This window comes from Piliocolobus tephrosceles, chromosome 19 (genome assembly GCF_002776525.5).
Source record: "Piliocolobus tephrosceles isolate RC106 chromosome 19, ASM277652v3, whole genome shotgun sequence".
NCBI lineage: Eukaryota > Metazoa > Chordata > Mammalia > Primates > Cercopithecidae > Piliocolobus > Piliocolobus tephrosceles.
Window position 1 is genome coordinate 24,498,059 of NC_045452.1, and position 17,541 is coordinate 24,515,599.

A 17,541-nucleotide genomic window follows, 5' to 3' on the forward strand; every position below is an offset into this window, starting at 1 on the left:
GAGGCGGAGCTTGCAGTGAGCTGAGATCTGGCCACTGCACTCCAGCTCGGGCGACAGAGCAAGACTCCGTCTCAAAAAAAAAAAAAAGAAAGAAGGAAGGAAGGAAGGAAGGAGAGAGAGAGAGAGAGAAGGAAGGAAGGAAAGAAAGAAAGAGAAAGAAAAAGAAAGAAAGAAAAGAAAGAAAGAAAGAGAAAGAAAGAAAGAAGCGATCGTACAATCCTTCTGCCTCAGCCTCCCGAGTAGTTGGGACTACAGGCCCACCCCACCACTCCGGGCTCCTTCCCAGGCCTCTTTTCCTCACCCATAAAACGGGACCATTAAGCCTTTCCTCCCTTCCAGGCGTGCCAGGAGGAATGCACGAGGGGAGGACAGGCTGGCCAGTGGGGTCAGCTGGGCAGTGTAGGGCAGATGCGGAGGACGATTTTATTTTTGTTTTTATTTTTGAGAGGGAGTCTCGCTCTGTCGCCCAGGCTGGAGTGCAGTGGCATGATCTCACCTCACTGCAGCCTCCACCTCCCGGGTTCAAGCGATTCTCCTATCTCAGCCTCCCGAGGAGCTGGGATTACAGGCGTGTAAGATAACAAGATGCTAAGATAACAGGCGTGAGCCACCGCGCCCGGCCGACTTTTTTTTTTTTTTTTTTTTTAAAGTCAGCACGACTGATCATAAACATGTAATCTAAGTTTGGGAGGGCCCCTCCCCCGGGGCATTTCAGAGCTTTGTTTGGACGTTTGGTCCCAAAGACAGGGATGGGGGGCACGTGGAGGTGGGGACTGGTGGGGCCCTGGCCCTCCCAACGTCCGGGGGGCATCCCCAGAGTGGAGAAGCCCCTTGCGGATCTCCCAGCCAGGACCCCACTCCCTGTCTTTTGTGGACTCGCAGGACTTTTTGCTCAGTGAGAACAAACGGAGTTTCTAGCAGAGCAGCTGCACAGCAACGGAAGGAATTCAGGTCCCACCCAGGAAGCCGAGCCCCAGTCGGTAGAGCCTGGCATGCGGCCGCGACTCCAGGGATTCTGCTCCTGCCCCGCGTATCCCGGGGACCGGCTCAGCGTTTGCGTGCAGAAATAGTCTGTTTCACTAGAGTCTTTTTTTTTTTTTTTTTGAGACAGTGTCTCACTCTGTTGCCCAGGCTGGAGTGCAGTGGCTTGAACTCGGCTCACTGCAAGCTTAGTCTCCCAGGTTCAAGCCATCCTCCTGCCTCAGTACCCCCAGTAGCTGGGATTACAGGCACGCGTCACCAAGCCCTGCTAATTTTTGTGTTTTTAGTAGAGATGGGGTTTCACCATGTTGGCCAGGCTGGTCTCGAACTTCTGACCTCAGGTGATCCACCCGCTTTGGCCTCCCAAAGTGCTGGGATTACAGGTGTGAGCCACCGCACCCAGTCTCCTTTCTTGCTCTTTTATAACTCATTTGGAGCTGTGTTGATTTTTTAAATTCTTCGCATAGGTAGGTGACACTGCCTGTGAATTCTGGAGTGTAAAGGACCTGTTACAACTGTTATTTTTAAGGTGTTGTCCAGGCGCAGTGGCTCACGCCTGTAATCCCAGCACTTTGGGAGGCCGAGGCAGGTGGGTCACCTGAGGTCAGGAGTTTCAGACCAGCCTGACCAACATGGTGAAACCCTGTCTCTATTAAAACTACAAAAAAATTAGCTGTTATAGTGGTGCACACCTGTAATCCCAGGTATTCCAGAGACTGAGGCAAGAGAATCACTTGAACCCGGGAGGCAGAGGTTGCAGGGAGCCGAGACTGTGTCACTGCACTCCAGCCTGGGAGACAGAGCAAGGCTTCGTCTCAAAAATAATAAATAAAGATGTTGAGTCTGAATGGAGAATCGCTGCCCTAAAGCCCTCTCCCATTTTCTGAATGGGGAAATAGACCTGCAGGGGGTAGGAATCGGGTCCAATTCATCCCCTTTTCCCAGGTCCTGGAGGCAGCCTCTTGTGGGTTCAGGCAGGCCTGTGTTCAAATCCTGTGCCTTTCAGCCTCAGACAGGGACAGAAATGAGGATGAGACCTAATGTGTGTCCACTGCTAGCACAGTCCTAGGCCAGTGTGGAAAAGGCCCTTTTGGGTCTGAGATTCCTTTTCCTACCCCTGTAGGTAGTGAGGTGGCCAAAGACAGAATGGAAAATGCGAGGTGAAAGGAGACAGGGCTTTCCTAGTCCCCGGGGTTGGTTTTGGGCCCTCCTTCCTGTGAACCTGCCCGGTCCCCTCTTCCTCCCCACTCCCCTCCAGCCACACTGACCTCGCTGTGCTCCTGGGGCCACCCAGCAAGTCTCCAGAGCACCAGCCGAGCCCCGCCTCACTCTCCAGCCTCGTCATCACTGCCTCCTCCAGCCACCCACCTTCTTTGATCTGTTTCTGAAAGTTTATTCCAGAAGCTGGTTCCAATGGCAGGGCCTTTGCACCTGCTGTTTCTACCACTTGAACACCCACCCAGCCCGGCAGGGCCAGCTCTCTCTTCCCATCCCAGCCCAAATCCATCTCCTTGGGGCCTTCCTGCTACCCCATTTTAAGAACAGCCCCACACCCACTTTACCTCATCACCTCTGTAATTTACCACTGTGCAGATGGCATCCTCTGACTTCCCTGAGCCTCGAGACTCATCTGACCCTGATGGGAGGCAGCAGCCTAGTGGTGGATTGGGGTGACTAGGGTTGCTTGGTTCCAGCTGGTTTGGTTCTGGGGATTGGGAATTTTTCTTCCTGTGTATATTTCTCTGCACTTTCCACATTTTCTATCACAAAGATACATCAAAAATAAATGCCTGGCCAGGCACGGTGGCTCATGCCTGTAATCCCAGCACTTTGGGAGGCCAAAGCAGACAGATCACGAGGTCAAGAAATCGAGGTCAAGAGAGACGGTGAAACCCGTCTCTACTAAAAATACAAAAAATTAGCCGGGCGTGGTTGCAGGCACCTATGGTCCCAGCTACTCGGGAGGCTGAGGCAGGAGAATGGCTTGAACCTGGGAGGCGGAGCTTGCAGTGAGCTGAGATCACGCCACTGCATTCCAGCCTGGGCGACACAGCGAAGAGACTCCGTCTCAAAAATAAATAAATAAAATAAATAAATAAATGCCAGAGCTGGGCGCAGTGGCTCACGCCTGTAATCCCAGCACTTTGGGATGCCGAGGTGAGTGGATCACTTGAGGTCAGGAGTTCGAGCCCAGCCTGGCTAACATGGCAAAACCCTGTCTCTACTAAAAATACAAAAAGCAGCTGGGTGTGGTGGCGGGCACCTTTAGTCCCAGCTACCTGGGAGGCTGGGGCAGGAGAATCGCTTGAACCCGAGAGGCGGAGGTTGCAGTGAGCTGAGATCATGCCACTGCACTCCAGCCTGGGTGACAGAGGGAGACGCCGTCTCAAAAAAAAAAAAAAGAGAGAAAGAAAAACAAAATGCTAGGTCTTCCCCAGCCCTTTCCTAACCCCCCCACCCCTTGTGATGCAGGTCACAGACCCTCGAGGAGCTAGAGAAGGGTTAATATTAGCAAAGTTTTACTTTTTTTTTTCCTGCTCATAAATGACTCTGAAAAAGCCGATACGCAAGAGGCTAATGCAACTGTAGTCTAAAGGCAACGTCGAGGTCACCGGTATGTCCCTCAGACGAGAGGCACTGCTCAGAATCCCCCTGTGCTGGGGGTGGGGGCCGGAGGGGCTGGTTTAGGACAGAGGAATAAATACATGTGGTTGTGGGAGTTCTGCCATCAGGGGTGGTGGCCCCAGCCCAGGACCCCAAAACCCTGAGGTGGTGCAGCGGCTGCCGACCCCACAGCTCGGGGTTCCCCAAGGCTGCCTCAGTGTTTGGATGGATTGGAGGGAAATGCTGCGGTTCCGGGAGGGCCCCGTGGCCAGCTCCCTCTTCCTACTCTAGCCAGAGGAGAGCCAAACTCCCGGCTGACCAGGGCCCTGGGGCGGGGAGCAGTGCCCCAAGAGGGCTTTCTGGTGTCAATGCCTCACACAGTGTCAGGTGGTGAGGCCTGGGCCTGGCCCTGAGGCAGGAGTGGGGGTGCCAGGCGAGGCTGGGGTGGGCCCCGGCCCCCGCAGCTCTGGGCTGCCTGTCTGTGTCTGCTGACATCCTGACTGTGGTCCACGGCCGGGAAGGGTGGACAGACGGCTGCTGGCAGCCCTCAGCCTTGTAGTGTGTGTGTGGGTTGGACGAGGGGTCACGAGGACAGGGATGGGACTGGGCGTCTCTGGTAAGGACCAGTAAGTGCCAGGCAGGACCTACCCACAGCCCTGCTCCCGAAGGGGCCGCAGGGGGCCTGCTGGGCTGGGTGGTTCACCAGGGCACGGGCAGGCCAGGCTGAACCCGGGGCCCCAGTGTGCAATGAGGGGAGGTGACTGGGTGAGTGTGGACAGGGCATGGGGTGTGCGGGGCGGGTGGCCGTGTGGCCATGCCCGGCCCTCAGAAGGCGAAGCAGCGCTCCTTGGGGTGGCCCACGCGGTCCAGGTTGGGCAGGCAGGCGTACTGGATCATGGGTGGGGGGCCACACATCAGCACCAGCGGCTCCTCCTCTGGGGGCGGAAGGTGGTCCCGGATCATCTCCTCATTAACGAAGCCCTGGCTGTAGTCCCAGGCTGTGGGGTGAGAGACCAGGTAAGCTGATGTGTGGCTGTGGGGTCACCAACCTACTGACCGACCAACTCTAGGCGGTGAATTCCTTAAATGCTGAAGAATGGAGAGGCTGATCCCAGCAAACTGTCACCAGGACCCCCTGCCCCCAACTCTGACTCAAGCCTGTGGCCTCAGGCCCTGTAGCCTGAAACCAGAATGCAAGCCCGACATGCTTCCCCTCACTGCACTTTATAGTTTGCAAAGCCTTTTGCTTCCATTTGGCCTCCCATGTGGCCCTTGGAACAACCCAGTGGGTGGACAGGGCGGGGAATATGAATCCCATTTTACAGATGTGGCAACTGAGGCCCAGAGGACCCAGAGTTGAGTCGCTCAAGGTTACATAATGAGACAGGGACATGACCGAGATGTACCTTCCAGGATCCAGAGGTCCCCAGGCTGGTGCTCTGCCCCAGGCTGGTCAGGGTGACAGTCTCTAACTGCCCCCACCTCCATGAACCCACTGTGACTCCCCCACAAGAATGTTGGTCCATGCGGAGCCGAGTCTCATCCACAGCTGTGTGTCCTGCCCCCTCGAGCCCTGAGCACTCACGATGATATGGCTGGTCTCTATACTTAGCAACCAGAAACAGCCACCCCGCAGCCCTCAACACCAACAGAAAAGCTGCTGAAGCCTCAGGCCAGGAGGGCTGGCACTGGCTGACACAGACACCTTGCCTAGATGACCAAAGTTTACAGCATACAGGCCACACTATGGAGGGCCTGACGGCGAGGGGCCAAAGCAGTCCCAGCTTGCCCTGGAACCAGGAAGAGTCTACCGCGCTGAGCAAAGGGGTCCTCTTTATCTCATGGACACCATGAGCTAAGTAACTGGTCACATTTCCCTTTTCACCTTGGCTGCTGGGAAGCCTGGAGTGATACGCATGGCCCATTCATGGCAAGCGTGCATTATAGTCCTTTTTTGTACAAACCTCATTCCTGAGTCCATGCATTTTATGGCCCTGCACTTGTTTTCCATTGGTGCCACTCTGATTCACCAGATGAGTCTTTGTAAGCTTCCTAAATCCCTCTGGAACAAGGCAAGGCACAGAAACTATTTTTATAGCCGGGCAATGGATCTGAAAGTACTTTGTAAAAACTGCACGGGAATAAACTGTATTTGCTAGTGTACAAAATGTGCAGGTATGTAAGACACCTTTCAATTTCACAGGGATTTCTTTTTAGTGTGTGTATGTGTTTTTTTTTTTTTTCTTTAAGAGAGGAATTGGCCATGTTGCCCCGGCTGGCATGCAGTAGCTATTCACAAGTGGGATCATAATGCCCTCCAGCCTGGAGCCCCTGGGCTCACGTGACCCTCCTACCTCAGCTTTGAGTAGCTAGGACTACAGGTGCATGCCACCGTGCATGGCTTACTGTATTTTTCTCTGTACCTGTCCTGAAAGTGGCTCTGGGGGGGAAACAGTCACTGCCCCTGCCCGGAGACCTTGCCGCTCTCCTCATCCTTCGCCTAGCTACGGTACAACCAGACTTGCCTGTTACCACTTTCTTTCTCAATCTCTGGAATTTCAGCTTACATCTAATGCTACAGCAGCACCTCAACTTCACAGTGGCGATAAATGTACATGAAAAATGCTAGGCGATCACCTAACTAGTCCTCTCATCGGCAGGTAACTGTCCCTAGGCGGTGGTGCAGGCGCTGCCACCTGTTGCCACCAGGGGTCAGCATTGGCCCCGCCCTGGGGGACCAGGCCTTGCTCTAGCCACAGGGCAGGGGCTCCAGCATGCACCAGGGACCCGGATCACTCATCTGGAATCCGGATGGGGCTAAACCCTGCCTCGCAGTGAGCTGGCCCCGCCTGTGCTATTAGAAACTGCAGTCAGAAGGAAGCGAAGCCGCCTATCACTTCCTCCCTTTGGACTGACACATGGGTACAGGATAAATGCCCCTTTTTTTTTTTTGAGACTGGCTGACACAGACATGGTGCCAGTCCCAGAGCCCACGTGCTCCTTGCTGGGAGGAACAGAGGGTGGTGTGGACAGAGCTCCCTCATCAGCAGAGGGTGAGCGCCCCGCACGGCGGATGAGTCCTGGGCAAACTGGGGCCGTAGGAGGTGCCGGAGGCAAAGCAGGGGCAGATGGCAGGACGAGACCCCAAACTGGCGCTCACACGGGTGTTCAAAAATGGTGCTTCCAACACTTAGAAATTTCCCAGAAAATGCAGGTCCCCAGCTTCTCTTGGAAGGCAGAGGCCCTGGCCACACGGGGCTGTACTCCACAGCAGGACTGCCCACGGCGGGTGGCACTATGTCCTCCGGACCAGGCAGATGCACTCCAATTTACCGCAGTCCCTACAGTCTCTCAGCCCTGCAGCTAAACATCACCAGAATGATCCTAAGCTAAGTAACTGGCCTGGGGAAGCCTGAGCTTTGCTTTTCTTACAGCAAAGAAACTGAGATATTACTTACTCCTACATCTCTATCTGAAGCCGAAAAGGGAAGGGCGCTTTAACTCCCAGAGGCAACCTCACTGCAAGTGGTGGGTGTGGCGGTCCTCACCGCTGCCTCCAGCGCGGTCTTGGCTCTCTCACAACTCCCTTGGCAAGCAGCTTAGCCACTGGACAGGTGGAACAAGGGTAACCCCAATGTCGGCCTAGCCCACTCCCCAGGGTTGACGATGGGAGAGAAGATGGCCTTGGTGTACTTGGCAGCTTCTGGGAGTGTGCACGCTGGGACGTGGAAGAGGCAGCTGCCACCGCTGCCCCAAGACTTGCCCTGAAGTGAGCCCCGCCCAGGGAGAGGACGGTGGCCTTCTCTGCCCAGCCGGGCAGTGCAGTGCGCCCGGGAAAGGACTCCGTCTCTGGAAGCAAGGACCTGGGTTCCAGGCCAGGCTGTGGTGGTTTCCAGCCGTGTGCTTCAGTGAGCCCTCGTTCCTCATCGGTGAGACAGGGCCACACCACCTCCCTCCCACAGGGCCGTAGTGACTGCCAGACGTTGTGCAAGGCTCAACGCCACGAAGGGCGGGCGGGGCAAAGGTGAACTGCGGGCTGGCCCCTCCCACCCACCTAGCACGGGGCCTCCCTCGCTCACCTTCAGGGGCTCTGTCCAGCGTGTACCAGAGCTTGAAGCGCGCAGAATGTTCGTTCCTGAGTTCCTCCAGCTCAGGTCGCAGCAGGATGTCCTTCTCGGTCTGCACGGGACAGGGCCGGGCGGTCAGGAGGGATGGGTGGCAGAGACTGCCCCTGGAGACACTCAACAGAGACGCACCTGGTCATCGCACCCGCCCATGGGCCACAGGCTTGTGGAGCTTCCAGGAGGGGACTCGGCCAGAGATCACCCCACCACCCCTCTCCTTGTCTAGCCTACAGAGCCCCTCAAAGCTGTTGCCAAAGCGGCGAAGGCGTTCGCTCGAAACTCAGTGTGTCAACTGCTTCTGCTGTTGTGGGGAAATGGGCTCAATGTCCTGAGAGGGGGGAAAATGGAAAAAGCTAAAGGCGGCCGAGCTGCGTGACACATAACAGGGAAGAGACGGGAAATGTGACAGACCCTCCAGACGGTCAGCCTGGCAGCGGGTATAACACATACAATAAGCAATGGCCGTGTGAAAAGGCGCAGGGTTTGCCACCCTGAGCCTTCCAGCAAGTCTTTTTTTTTTGAGACGGAGTCTCGCTCTGTCGCCCAGGCTGGAGTGCAGTGGCCGGATCTCAGTTCACTGCAAGCTCCGCCTCCCGGGTTCACGCCATTCTCCTGCCTCAGCCTCCCGGGTAGCTGGGACTACAGGCGACCGCCACCTCGCCCGGCTAGTTTTTTGTATTTTTTAGTAGAGACGGGGTTTCACCGTGTTAGCCAGGATGGTCTCGATCTCCTGACCTCGTGATCCGCCCGTCTCGGCCTTCCAAAGTGCTGGGATTACAGGCTTGAGCCACCGCGCCTGGCTAGCAAGTCTTTTTTGAGTTCTGGGATCTCATTCAGGTTGTACCTCCAGAAACCAGGAAGTACAGACACCACTCCCCACCCCACCTGGCCCCCTCGGGCCTTGCCCACACCCAACCCCCCAGCTGGCCTGAAGCTCCCCCACCCCTACCTGGAGTCACAGAGCCCTACAGAACTCAGTCCAGCATCATCCCTTCCAGGAAAGCTTCCTGGACCCTCCAGGGGCTATCAAGGATCTCCTCCTGAATCCTCGACCTGCCTCGCCACACGCGCCCCCGCCCCCCTCGCCCCCCTCGCCACCCCTCTCCCCCCGCCGCCATCCCCGTTCCACTTCTGATCACATCACAGGCTGCTGCCCAGTGTTTGCAGGTCACACAGGGACAGAGGGGGCTCGTCAGGCCAATGTGCAGTGTCCCTGACCCCATGGGACTCAAAGAAACCGGGGGCCAAAGACCGCTGCCATCCACAAAGGTCTGCCCACTAACAAATCGCTACTGAGTCCCCAGGCTGGGCAAGGGCGGGGTGGACTCTCCCCAGGAGGCAGCCACAGATGTGACTTCTCTGTTCCCAGGGTGGGGAACAGCACCCAGCCTCTGCGTAGCCCGAGGCGCCTGAATATGGGAATTGCCAGGGTGGGGGATTGCAGGTCCAGCTCCTCGGTGCTCCCCTCCAGGAGATGAGCTGTATGAGGGGCATGAGCCTCGACACATCCCAGGGAAGACGGGGTGTTAAACAGTTTTTCCAGTTTCTGAGGGTAGGAGGCTGAGGGCCCTTTCCGCTCTAACGGGGTGAGGACAGGGACAGAGACAGGCTTTAGGCTAGATGAGCTCAAGGAAAAAAATGCAGAAAATATGGAAGAAAAAGTACCTGAAACCCTTCAGAAATAATGACTGTTAGGATTTGTGTGTGCATCTTTTGACTTTGTTTTCTATTAACTATGTGTAACTTTCTTTTTAGGCCAGGCACGGTGGCTCATGCCTGTAATCCCAGTACTCTGGGAGGCTGAGGTGGGCAGATCACTTGAGGTCAGGAGTTCAACACCAACCTGGCAACATGGTGAAACTCCATCTCTCCTAAAAATACAAAGAATTAGCTGGTGTGGTGGCACGCGCCTATAATCCCAGCTACTCAGGAAGCTGAGGCAGGAGAATTGCTTGAACCTGGGAGGTGGAGGTTACAGTGGGCCGAGATCATGCCATTGCACTACAGCCTGGGCAACAAGAGTGAAATTCCGTCTCAATTTTTTTTAAAAAGTTATGTCTTCCTAACTAAAGTGTGTCTCATGCTTTAATCCTCACCACTGTCCTGTGAGGTGGCCACCGCCTCGACCCACTTGACAGATGAACAGAGGGAAGGAAACTTGGGGGTCTGCTACTCGAGGGTAGGGGGCTCCCAGCTCAAAACCAGGCACCGAGGTCACAGAGGAAGGAAGGAGAGGAAAGGAGCGGCGATGACCTGACTGGCACGGTTCTCAGAGTGTAGCGTGGGGACCCGTGGGGTTGGGACCCTGAACAGGATCCCTGAGGCCAAACGGTTTTCATATAATACTGAGACATTATTGGTATTTTTCCCTCTTGCTCTCTCAGGAGTAGATGGGGCCACTTTCCAGAGGCTGCGCGACTGGCCACATCACGCAGATGGGATGCAGAAACAAACACAGGAATCCAGCTGTCCTACAAAGCGAGACATTCCAAGGTTTGCAAAAATGTAAAACAAAATGATGTTTTCTATAGTTTTTTAAAAATAAAAATAGGCTGGGCGCAGTGGCTCATGCCTGTAATCCCAGCACTTTGGGAGGCCGAGGCAGGCGGATCACCTGAGGTCAGGAGTTTCAGACCAGCCTGGCCAACATGGTGAAACCCCGTCTCTACTAAAAATACAAAAATTAGCCGGGCGTGGTGCCAGGCACCTGTAATCCCAGCTACTCGGGAGGCTGAGGCAGGAGAATCACTTGAACCCAGGAGGCAGAGGTTGCAGTGAGCCGAGATCGCGCCACTGCACCCCAGCCTGGGGGACAAGAGCAAGACTTCATCTCAAAAATAAATAAATAAAAAAAAATAAAAATATGCCCTGGTTTGAGTCCTGGTTTGAGCACTTCCCATGAGACTTGCACAGTCAAGCCCCTCCCGGAGTCTGTGTCCAGAGGTACAAAATAAGGTGACCACACTGTCCTTGTTACCAAGTACAAAGATGGCCTGTACAGGTGACAGTCTGGGGGCCTCCACAGACTCTGACCCAGCACCACCAAGTCTCACTGCTGCCCTCCCTCCCTCCACACCAGCAAGCCTGGAATTTCTGCCTTTCTCCCCTGCGCCTAGCAAGGCCATCTCGGTTTGCCTTGGGGCAGTTTTCTGCAGCTGTGGGGAGGCAGGGTGGGGCAAGGACCCACATCCAAGGACCTCAGGCAAGTATCTTCTCCCCCAGTCTACGTCATCAGTCACAAAACACTGAACCTGGAAAGACCTTGGAACAACTCAGTTTCATCAGCTCATTCTACAGATGAGGGAGTGAAGCCCAGAGAGGGAAAGCAGCTCGTCCAAGGCCACACAGCAGGCCAGAGAGGCAGGCAGTGGGCTCGTGGACAAGGATATGAATCAGAAGCCAGAGAGACCAACATTCAAATCCTGCCCTGACACCCTGTAGCTCAGGGGCTTCGTGCAAACGCCTGGTCATTTGTAAGATGAGCCCCTCCATCTCCAGGCCAGCCCAGGCCATTGTTCCTCTCACTCCACCGGCGGGTTCCAATCCGTGCTCATGGTGAGGGGAGTTCTGAGTTTTGGAGGAAGCAGCCAGGGGATGGGGTGCTCAGGGAGCTCCCCGCAGGGCAGCCCCCTCAGCCAGATACAGGCTCTGCACCACAAAGCCTGCCTGCCATGCTGCTGCCAAGGCCGCCAGTGCACAGAACGTTCAGAGCTCCCCCCATGCTGGTCATCCCCAGAATCTTAGCAGAGCTGTGCACACCCCTGAACAGCACCTGAGCAGGCCTAAGTCCCCTCTCAGGAGAAGCCGAGTTTGCCCATCATGGGGACACCCACTGACCTGGTTGGCAAAGAGCAGGTGGCACACGGTGTGGTCATCAGGGTCCTTCATGATAGCGCGGATCACCTGCAGCATCGGAGTGATGCCTGCAAAATAGCCGGCCAGGCCCCCCACGTGCTGAGTGAGGCCTGCTCACAGGCACTGCCCCACCCAGGTGTACCGGGGGAGAGTGGCCAGGACCACTGGGCCTAGGCCCCTGACCTCTGGTAGCTCCCAGGCACTCAGAACCTGCGCCTCACCCACACCCCAACTCCACCCTTAACATCAGCCGCCGGACGCCTCAGAGGGGGTTCCATGTACCTGTCCCTCCCGCGATCATGCCCACAGACTTCACTGTCTTGATGACGGGATTGGACTTTTTGTCAGGCCGGATGGCGAACTTCCCTGGGGAGAGAGAAGGCGTGAGGCCCAGCCGTCAGACATGCCACGCGAGGGGGCTGGAGAGGCTGGAGAACCTGCCCCCACTGTGAGGTCTCAGGTGGAGGCGGCTGCCATTCTCCGCCAGCCATTAGGAAGGTGCAGGAGCAGTGGAGAGGCTGGGAACCCGGAGGCTCAGCTCCGTCCTCTTGCTTGCTTATTTCAGATGCTGAGAAAGCCAAACGGAGGCTGGCAGTGGGTGAGATGTGGCCCCCGGGAGTGGCCTGTCTGCAACCCCTGTGCCAGCAACTTATCCCCTCTACAGGCAAGGAGACTCAGGTCCCAGAAAGGGACAGCTGGCCCAATGGGAGTCACCCATCCACAGAGAGCCAGGGACCTGCACCCAGCACCCCCAAGCTCTCCAATTCTCTTTTTTTTTTTTTTTTTTGAGACGGAGTCTTGCTCTGTCGCCCAGGCTGGAGTGCAGTGGCTGGATCTCAGCTCACTGCAAGCTCCGCCTCCCGGGTTCACGCCATTCTCCCACCTCAGCCTCCTGAGTAGCTGGGACCACAGGCGCCCGCCACCTCGCCCGGCTAATTTTTTGTATTTTTAGTAGAGACGGGGTTTCGCTGTGTTAGCCAGGATGGTCTCGATCTCCTGACCTCGTGATCCGCCCGTCTCGGCCTCCCACAGTGCTGGGATTACAGGCTTGAGCCACCGCGCCCGGCCTAGCTCTCCAATTCTCTAAGCCTGCTCTGTAATCAAGGGATTCCGACCCAAGTCACCTTTGCCCTGGTAGACCAGCAGCCCGTTGGGGCCCCGGAACTCAATGGTGTCTCCAATCTGCATGCTTTCCAGGTACTGAGACATCTTTCCTCCGGCGGGAAACTTGGGATGGGTGTCCTTGAAGTAAACCTGCAAAACACCCCTGCAGCCCTCAGTCCCCGGCTCCAGGTCTCAGGGGTGAGCGCTTGCCCACAGCGGGGGGCAGGTGCCTCTTCCGCAGCTCTTCTGAGGCCCACACATGGCCTTCGCCTGTGGAGCCCAATCCACCCAGCCGTCAAATTGTATCTGTCCTGCACCCTGTCCTTCACCCCATCCTCCCAGGAGTCAGCCTCCCCGACATCCCCGGGGAAACCAAAGCACCAGCCTCGTGTACAAGGCCAACCAACTCCAGAGCTGGATGTGCTCACATTTCACCAGCTGTCTCCGGGGTCCCCTCCCAACGGGAGACACTGACACCCGTCAGCAAAGTCAAGGCTCTGGGAGGCCCACTCAGCCACACTCCTCCTAGTGGACACTCAGTCCCTTCTGTTGTGTGCTGTCATAAAAAACCTCGCTCACGCTTGGAACTACTTCCTGCCCTGCACTCTCTGGGATTACTGTCTTGGGAAAGAGAAGGGCCTCGATCTGACACCTACAAAGAGATGGGAAGACAGAGGAGTGGCTCACCCTGCCCAGGGAGTCTGATGGATGGAGAAGGGGAAGGCGGCTGGGGAGGGACAGTGTGTATACAGGGCCTCGGGGAGGGGAGCCTGTTGTGGCTTCAGCACGGAGGGTGGCTACGGGGCGTGGAGGTAGAGGGGAGTGGAGGGCCAGGGAGAGGCAGACAGAACACACTTTCCTGGGCCCTGGGTGCCAGGCCAGGACTCTGACCTTTACCAAGGACCAAGGGAGCCAGCAAGGTCGGGTTACCTTTCGTTTTTCATCCCCAACTTGACTCCTCCTAATAGCTTCTCCACATCTGGCCAGAGAGACTTCAGTGTGAACAGATGCTTGAGCCCTCACCACCTCCTCTGTGCTTCTGGACAAAGCCCCAAACCTTACTGGGGCCTCCAAGGCCCTGTCTGGCCCCACTGACCTCTCCCACCCCTTGCCCCAACCCTCTTCAACCCAGCCACTTCAATCCTCGAGCCTGCTGCTGACCTCAGGGCCTTTGCACCTGAAGCTTCTTTTCTTCCTTCTTCACCTGGTCAGCACCTACTCAGTCCCAGATCTCATCTTCCCTGTCGCCTACTAGGGAGCCACTCTCACCAGCCAACCCCATCCATCCCTGCTGGTCCTTCTGGAAGCTCGGTCACAGGTACCTGTCCCCTGCAGGGAGCACTGGCTTCCCCATGACCATGTGCACAGTGCCCATCCTCCAGCCAAAGACAGGTTCCTGAGGCCAGGTCTGGGTGCCCCAGCAAGGAAGGAGCCCAGGTCAGGGCCCCTCCCACTCTTGAGATCCAGTGCCTGCCCCAAGACCTGGCGAGATCCAGGGCCTCAGCTGCAGCCCAGTAAGGGAGCTCCAGGGACACCTGAGGGCAGTGGGCTGGGAAGGCTATAGGGCTTTGGCCTTGACCGGGGAGGGTCTCCAACACCCCATACACCTACCGGTCTAGGCTGCTTCTCACTCTGTTCTGCAGGAAAACTTGCATTTCTTTTTTTTTTTTCCTTTTTTTTTTTGAATGACTCTCGTTCTATTGCCCAGGCTGGAGTACAGTGGCACAATCTTGTCTCACTGCAACCTCTGCCTCCCAGATTCAAGCAATTCTCCTGCCTCAGCCTCCCAAGTAGCTGAGATTACAGGTGCACGCCACCATGCCCAGCTAATTTTTTTGTATTTTTAGGAGAGACGGGGTTTCTCCATGTTGGCCAGGCTGGTCTTGAACTCCTGACCTCAGGTGATCCACCCACCTCGGCCTCCCACAGTGGCTTACAGGTGTGAGCCACTGTGCCCAGCTAAAAGCTTGTATTTCTAATTTTCATAAAAATGTCCCTGCTGGAGCCGCTGTGCTGCCTCTTACTTTCCACTCAGCATGTATGTTTCAGGCTCTGGGCTGCGGCCCCAGGTTTGTGGTCTGCTGCCCCTAACGGCTGCATCTTCTACTGTGAACCTCCACCTCGAACTCCGCAACAGACCCCAGAAAGCCCATCACCCCAGCTCCCAGACCACACCGCACGAGCCCCTCAGGTTTCCCTAGCAGGCCTGAGGGACATTTCCCAGAGAAAGGAGTAAGAACAGGGCCTGCGTGTCATGGAGGCCCAGCCGCTGACCACAGTGGAGTGGCTGCCTCACCCCGCACACTCGGGACCCAGCTCCCAGGAATCTCCTGGCATGAGAGCAGGGACAGGGCTGCGCCGTCACACCTCGCAGCAGGGGCGTCTGCACTACCAGCCAGCCTTCCTGGCGCCTCCGCTGCAGGTACCTGTCCTGGTTTAAGGGCACTTGCCCTGAACCCTGGCCCCTGATCTCTGCCAAGACCCCCTTGTTTGGCTTTTGTTGGTAAACGATGACGTGCTATTTACTCAGAAACCAGGCACAAGGGAGCCCTGGGTCTTTAGAGTCCAGGCCGTGGGGGACGTGGACTCGAGAGGAGTTCTAGAAGCCACTGCATCTGCAAGCCCCTGGGGAAGCAGGGCAGCCATGACCAAGGCTAGGCTGCACAGCGCGGGAGCGGGAGCCTTCCCTGTCCGGGGGGGGTCCACGTGGGCTGTTGCCATGGCCACCCACCCGCACCTCCTCCACAGTCATGACCCAGAGGCTTCACCTTGATGACCAGGTCCACGAAGCCCTTGTCATCATCACTGGACACAGGCGTATAGGGCCGGATGACCAGGTTTCCGTCAATTCGAGCCGAGAGGTAGATGTGTTGGCCTGCAGGACAGAACGGGGTCACTCTGGGCCAGAGATCATCCCTACAGGTGACCCCTCGGTCTTGTCAAGCCACTACCCTGCACCCCCACTCAGCATTCAAAGCCTGGCCTGGCCTCAGCTCCCACGGCCCCCTCCCACCCCTCCTGGGGATTCCCCTCCCATCCCAGCTTCCTGCCTCCACGCCTTCACTCCTCCTGGTGCCACTGTCAGGGACCCCGGGCCTTCCCACTCTCATTCCAACAGACTCTCCCTCAAAGGCCCAGGGCAGCTGTCACCTCCTCCTGAAGCCTTCCCCGCTCTCCCTGGTGGAAATAGGAAGCTCCCGTCTCTCTGATCTAGTGCCCCAGCTGCCTGCCAGGCTCCAAGTGGGCCTGGCAGGGGCGTGACTCACCGACGGGGAGGCCCAGGATGTGCTGGGGCGACGGCAGGGCAAAGCGGAAGCGCCGGGTGTCATGGCTGATGATCTGGAAAGAGGCCCAGAGCTGCTGAACGGTCCCCAGGGCAGAGGCCTCCCAGGGGGGCTCCCAGGCCTCAGAGTCCCCATCCCATTCCTCCTTTGTGTCCCCACCCTTCCCCATTGCCCAAGTGTCCTTGTAAGAAGTGACGCCGATGCCACATGCGGATGAGCTGCTGAGGTCAGGCGCATGCTGGGTGTGTCTCTCCTGGCCCAGAGGGGCCACAAACAAGGTGGCCAGAGCAGGGAATGAACCCGGGGTCCCACAGGGAGGATGCCAGACAGCCCCACAAACTTCCAGGACAGGGAGGGAGGAATCCACCCCTGCCTTCAGTTCAAGCAGTGGCCTGAAGGGGCAGGAAGAACTCGGGGGCTGGATGGGCAAACTGGGGCAGAGCTAGACAAGGCTGCATGTGCCCAGGCCTGCACCCCAAGAGAGGGGCTGCAGGCCCCACTGCGCCCGAGAGCCCCTTGGGAAATGGGGCAGCCAAGACTGAGGTAGGCTTCACAGGGCAAAAAGTAGGAGCCTTCCCTGCCCAGGAATTCCAAAAGCCCAAAGCCAGGCTTCCACCCTGCACGGGGCGGGCACCCAGGGCATGGCCAGTGGCTGGGACAGTGGCAGAAGAGGAGGGGGGCTGGCTAAGAGCCAGACTGGGCCAGGGACGGAGCTGAGACTAAAACCCCTGAGGTCTTGTTAAGTGGGTCTTATGCTGAGACCAGGGCTAATCACATAACCAGTTCCAGTCGGAGCTGGAACCAAACCCAGCGCCCTGAGGGTGCACTCCCTGTGGGGTCCCCAGTACCCGGCATGGCCAGGAGAGGGAGTGTGAAGGAGCCATGCGGAAGGTGGGTGCTGCAGAGGCGCTTACATCCAAACGTGGCAAAGTCCACACGTGGATGGTGTCATCACTTAGTGGGGGAATAACAGACCTCTCCAACGGGGCAGGACATCACAGATGCCCATCTAGGCTCAGTACAAGAACCCTCTGACCTCAGCAGTGGTTCCAGCACAGAGCAGCTGCCTCAAGGAGAGACCCGTCCCTGCACGTGTGAGCAGAGGCAAATCGCGGGGAAGACGCTGCAGACACTCCTTAACAGGATCAGGTGTGCAGGTGGCCCACCAACCTCTGCCCAGCAGCCCAGGCCTCAAAGGTGCCTCTACCAGAAGCCTCTGCACTATGGGCAAACAGAGCCCCCAAGGCCTTCTGGAAGTGAATTCCAGGATTAACAATTGGTCCCGGCTGGGCGCGGTGGCTCAAGCCTGTAATCCCAGCACTTTGGGAGGCCGAGACGGGCGGATCACGAGGTCAGGAGATCGAGACCATCCTGGCTAACACGGTGAAACCCCGTCTCTACTAAAAATACAAAAACTAGCCGGGCGAGGTGGCGGGCACCTGCAGTCCCAGCTACTCGGGAGGCTGAGGCAGGAGAATGGCGTAAACCCGGGAGGCAGAGCTTGCAGTGAGCTGAGATCCGGCCACTGCACTCCAGTCCGGGCGACAGAGCGAGACTCCGCCTCAAAAAAAAAAAAAAAAAAAAAATTG

At 57.0% G+C, this 17,541-nt stretch overlaps 1 protein-coding gene across 7 annotated transcripts in view; it reads right to left on the minus strand.

The window, feature by feature from the left end:
- Positions 1–3,478: 3,478 nt before the first annotated feature.
- The window catches only part of LOC111548925 (NADH-cytochrome b5 reductase 3), a 32,031-nt gene continuing 17,968 nt past the window's right edge, over positions 3,479–17,541 (minus strand). For 4 of the 7 annotated variants that reach the window (XM_023221826.2, XM_023221829.2, XM_023221830.3 and 1 more), the window contains exons 3-8: positions 15,935–16,007; positions 15,437–15,543; positions 12,689–12,818; positions 11,847–11,930; positions 11,547–11,632; positions 9,781–10,180 (exon numbers count right to left, since the gene is read on the minus strand). In XM_023221826.2, the coding sequence (XP_023077594.1) occupies positions 9,905–10,180; positions 11,547–11,632; positions 11,847–11,930; positions 12,689–12,818; positions 15,437–15,543; positions 15,935–16,007 (756 nt within the window). In that variant the 3' untranslated portion in view covers positions 9,781–9,904. Of the gene's footprint in view, positions 4,584–5,549; positions 5,648–7,664; positions 7,765–9,780; positions 10,181–11,546; positions 11,633–11,846; positions 11,931–12,688; positions 12,819–15,436; positions 15,544–15,934; positions 16,008–17,541 lie in introns of those variants that run through there. The other 3 variants (XM_023221827.2, XM_023221832.2, XM_023221828.2) reach the window with 2 other exon arrangements.